Source organism: Pinus tabuliformis, chromosome 4_2, assembly GCF_031772625.1.
Source record: "Pinus tabuliformis cultivar Carrire ecotype Pingquan chromosome 4_2, CPIR1, whole genome shotgun sequence".
NCBI lineage: Eukaryota > Viridiplantae > Streptophyta > Pinopsida > Pinales > Pinaceae > Pinus > Pinus tabuliformis.
In genome coordinates this window covers 1,103,986,308-1,103,990,766 of record NC_142304.1, presented here as the reverse complement: position 1 = coordinate 1,103,990,766, position 4,459 = coordinate 1,103,986,308, and the positions used below count along the sequence as shown (strand labels likewise).

The following is a 4,459-nucleotide window of genomic DNA, read 5'->3' as shown; positions in this document are numbered from 1 at the left end:
CAGGGGGCTGAGCATCAGATTCCGGATCGGGCGGTTCAGAGATTTTCCTGCCCGGGATGTCGCTTCTTGGGTTGCTTGTGCAGTCTATTTGAGTCTTGAGAGGACTATTGCCTAACTTGTCACGAGACCTCTGCCTTCCCATAGTCCCGTACCGGTTCCTGATATCTCTGTAGATTTCATTGGCAGCTACCATGATGAGGATGGATATATTGTCAGGGAGGAAGGAGTCGGCAGACTGATTGACAGTTTTGTGAGGAGAGGCTGAAGGGATGTTACTATGACTGATGTAATCATGATTCCCACACTTTACTGAAGGGCGGATCGGATTATGGGATTGGCTTATCATAGATTTGGTCATTCTCACGAACCTGGCCAGTTGATCTGTTTACAGCCCTGTTGGCTAAAGAGTCCGCCTCCACGTTGTTGTTCCTCAGGACATGCTTGAAGGTGGTATTTCCAAGCTGGTTCAAGTTGTCCATGATCCTGTGCTTAATGTTGTTGAGAGCCTGTTTTTTGAATTCTCCCCCTGAAGCCATTGCAACAATCACTATTGCCGAGTCTCCGATTATAATTGGGTTTTTGACTTGCAGTTTTTTCATAATGTTGGTGCCTAGAAGCAGACTATAGGCCTCCGCCATATTATTCGTCATATTTCCCAGGCCCCATTCATAGGTTAGAAGAGTTTGGCCATTCTGATCTTTAATTAGTCCCCCTGCCCCTGCTTTCCCCGGATTATTTTTGGATGCACCGTCGAACTGTAGGGTGAATTTCTTTTGTTCTTGCATCCATTGATCTATGGCTTCTTGAGAACCCCTGAGTTTCCAATTGTCCCCCCTCTTGCCTGTAGTGGGAGGAGGTTGGCTATTCTTGGCATAGATTAAGCAGAATTTGTTAAACCACTCTTCCTCTTCCTTCTGCCAGCTGGAGCGGTCAGGCTGAGAGACAGAGTTGGCACTTATCATTTCAGCGATAAGGCCCATGGTTTTTGCCAGGGTGCGGGTTGGATTAGGCTTCTGGTTGTTGAAGATGCAATTGTTCCTGGTAAGCCAAATTTGCCAGCTGAGAGTTGAGGGAATGCATTTCCACAAGCGGGTGATGATTGCCTTGCCTTTTCTTGTGTGGGGGTAGCATTTCTCCCAGTTTCTGTTGAGGGTGGGGAGCTGATCGAAGGTGTCTCTTATTCTCAGCGGACTGATAATTTGCTTCCAACAGTTTTGTGCAAATGGGCATTCTAAGAAGAGGTGTTGAGTACTCTCCTCCTCAGCGCAGCAGAGGCAGCAAATTGAGGGACCATGTATTCCTCTTTTTTTGAGGTTCTCGGCCGTGAGAATCTTTCCTTTGAGAAGGGTCCAGGCGAAGAATTTTATCTTTGGAAGGCATTCAGTGTTCCACACAGCTGATCGAAGATTCCAGTTGCCAAGGGTGGGGTTTGACTGTAGAAGTTTGTACCCATATTTTACAGTGAAATTTCCTCCGCTAGGATCCCAGATGAAACTGTCACAATCATCTTTGTTTAGGGGAGCTGATCCCGTCAGAGAGATCTTGAGGTCTGCCCATTGTTTTCTAAGATTATTTGGAAGATGGAGATCCTTCCAAGTTAACCAAGTGTTGTGCTCCCAAATTGAAATGTCAAATAAAGATTGCAAATTTTTGGCCTCCATCCATAATTTCAAAGAGCTGAACTGCTGTAGAAGATTTCTTGGCTCCGATCCCATGATTCTGTCCGTCCATATGTTTATTTCTTTGCCATTCCCAGGTGACTTAGAGATGTGATTTTTGATTTGAGGGAGGACTTTTTTAATAAGTTTCCAAACTGGAGTGCAAGGCCTTTCCACAATTACTTCAGTGAGGACATTGGAGTTCAGCCCATTGAGGTATTTCCTTTTAATGGCCTCGACCCACCAAGAGCCTTTTCCCGTTAGCATTCTCCACACCAACTTGAATCCCATCGCTTTGTTGGAAAGGCTTGGGATTTTGATTGCTAGGCCCCCTTTTTCGAAAGGGAGGGTAACTTGGTCCCATCTGACAAGGCTGAATTTTTTTGAGTCTTGCTTCCCTCCCTGCCATAGGAAACTTCTCATGATTAACTCCATGTGCTTGTGGATGCTGGCAGGGGCCAGAGTGACAACATATTGATATATGGGAAGGGCTGAGAGGAGAGCCTTTATGAGGGTGGTTCTACCCGCCATATTTAGCTAGGACAGCCCCCAACTTTGTAGGAGCCCTCTCATTTTTTCGATTTTCTTAATCTATATCTCAGACTTGACTGTTTCTTTTGCTAGGGGCAGACCCAGATATGAGAAGTGGCTCCAGTTTCTTTGAACTGAAATATCCATGATCAAGGAGATTCTTTGCATGATGTGGAGGGGGACATTCCACGTGTAGATTTTGCATTTGCTGATGTTTAGCAATCCCCCTGAGACTGCCAGGAAGGTGTCCAAATTTCTTTTAAATCTTCTTGCCATTAAGCTTGAAGCTCCCCCTATTAAAAGTGTGTCATCTGCGAAGAGCGAATGATTGATTTCTTTTATCCCTCTCGCTATGCTGATCCCTGTGATCTCCTTTTGTTTTCGAAGATTTTCCAGATGGATGCTCAAGGTTTCTCCCATGATGATGTATAGGAAGGGAGAGAGGGGGCAACCTTGTCTCAATCCTCTAGTGCTTCTGAAGTAGCGACTGGGTTTGCCATTTATTAGAGGGGATGTCCAAGGGTTTGAGATGCACTCCATAATGGTGCTTATAAATTTGCTAGAAATTCAAACTTCCTGAGGACCTCTGTAAGGAATTGATGATTGACCCTGTCAAAGGCGTTTGCCATATCCAATTTTATAATCATACCTCTTTCCTTTCTATTGATGCTGCTGTGAATTGCTTCTTGGATCAGAATTACATTTTCCGTTATTTGTCTCTTAGGGACGAATCCACCTTGGTTTTCTGATATAAGGAAAGGTAGGAGATTTTTCAGTCTATTTGCCAGGATTTTGGTTACTATTTTTTAGGAGACATTGCAGAGAGAGATAGGTCTGAAACGCTAAAAAGAGAGGGGGTTGGGATCTTCAGGAATAAGTGCCAGATGTGAGGTTTTGGTGTTCTCTCCCGTCTTATTTTTTTTAAATATGTTTTTGACCATCCTAACATAGTCTTTTTTTATAATGTCCTAGTGGTTCCTGTAAAAGGCAGCAGTGAAGCCGTTCGGGCCAGGAGCCTTGTCCGGCTGCATGCTAAACAGAGCCAGCCTTATTTCTTCCTCCGTAACATCCTGCTCCAATTCTCTATTTTGATGCTCAGAAATTTTGCGCTCAACTGGCTGAAGGAAATCCGCGATGTCCCTATACTGGGGGTTCGCTGATAAGAAGGATTTCAAGTGGTTGTATGTTGTTGTTTTGATTTCCTCCTGTTCACTGAGTTCTTTCCCATCAGCGGTGATTTTATCGATTTGATTCCCAGCTCTTCTAATCTTAAGATTATTATGAAAGAAGGAGGTGTTTTTGTCTCCAGCTCTGAGCCAAAGGCACCTCGATTTCTGTCTCTGCTCTTCTTCCTCTTCTCTATTCTGCCTGTAGAGTTCCCTGAACATTTCGTTTTCCTGGGATTGTTCTTCCTTTGAGATAAGGTGATCCTCTTTCTCCTGGTTCCATTGCTCCACTTGCCTGTGTAGCTCGATTCTTTTTTTGTTTTCGATTGCTGCGTTCTCTTTGGCCCACTGTTTAATCGCAGCTCTTAAGGATTTTAGTTTTGATTCCCAAATGTAGTGGGGTGAACCGATGATTTCCTTACTCCAGTGTTCTTTGATGAGGTTTTTGAAGCCCTCTTTGGTGTCCCAAATTTTGTTGTATTTGAAAGGTAGGGGACCAAGATTTCTTTCGTTGTCGAGAATCAGAACCACAGGCTTATGGTCTGAGGCTGTGGCATGAACTATTTTGCTTTTGACTGAGGAGAAACCTGTTACAATTCTTTCATGGATTAGTATCCTGTCCAGTCTCTCTTTAATGTTGTGGATTCCTGCTCTCTTGTTGGACCATGTATATTTGCCATTGTTAGGGGGGATATCAATGAGTTTGTGTGTCTCTATTATTGCTTCCAAAGAATCTCTTGAAGGATCAGCGAGGAATTTCCCTCCTATTTTTTCCTCGATGTTCCTGATTAGGTTCAGGTCGCCACCCATAATTATATTCCTGTCTTGGGAGATCTGCAGCTCTGAGTTGATGGATTCCTAGCAATATGCCTTATCCCTGAATTGGTTCGGGGCGTAGATGTTGAGGACTGTGTATTCTTCTTTTGAGATTTTATTTTTCATGTCGGTTCTGACCCACTAGTTGGAATAATTTTGGCTGATGAGGTCCCATTTTTTCTTGTTCCATAAAGTACCTATGCCTCCTGAGGCACCCACTGAATTTGTCGTTGTACCTACGAAGTTTTTATATCTTTTTGTGAGGGTTTGAAAGTCTTGGTTGGTCAT

At 43.9% G+C, this 4,459-nt stretch overlaps 1 protein-coding gene across 1 annotated transcript; it reads right to left on the bottom strand.

The window, feature by feature from the left end:
• Nucleotides 1-3,157: 3,157 nt before the first annotated feature.
• On the bottom strand, nucleotides 3,158-4,165 carry LOC149173521 (uncharacterized). Its single transcript, XM_089426726.1, has one exon. The coding sequence runs from the start codon at nucleotides 4,163-4,165 to the stop codon at nucleotides 3,158-3,160; it is 1,008 nt and encodes a 335-aa protein (XP_089282852.1).
• Nucleotides 4,166-4,459: the final 294 nt, after the last annotated feature.

Coding starts and splice junctions, on each gene's coding strand:
- LOC149173521 (XM_089426726.1), bottom strand. CDS start 4,165: ATGGGTGGCGACCTGAACCTAATCAGGAACATCGAGGAAAAAATAGGA.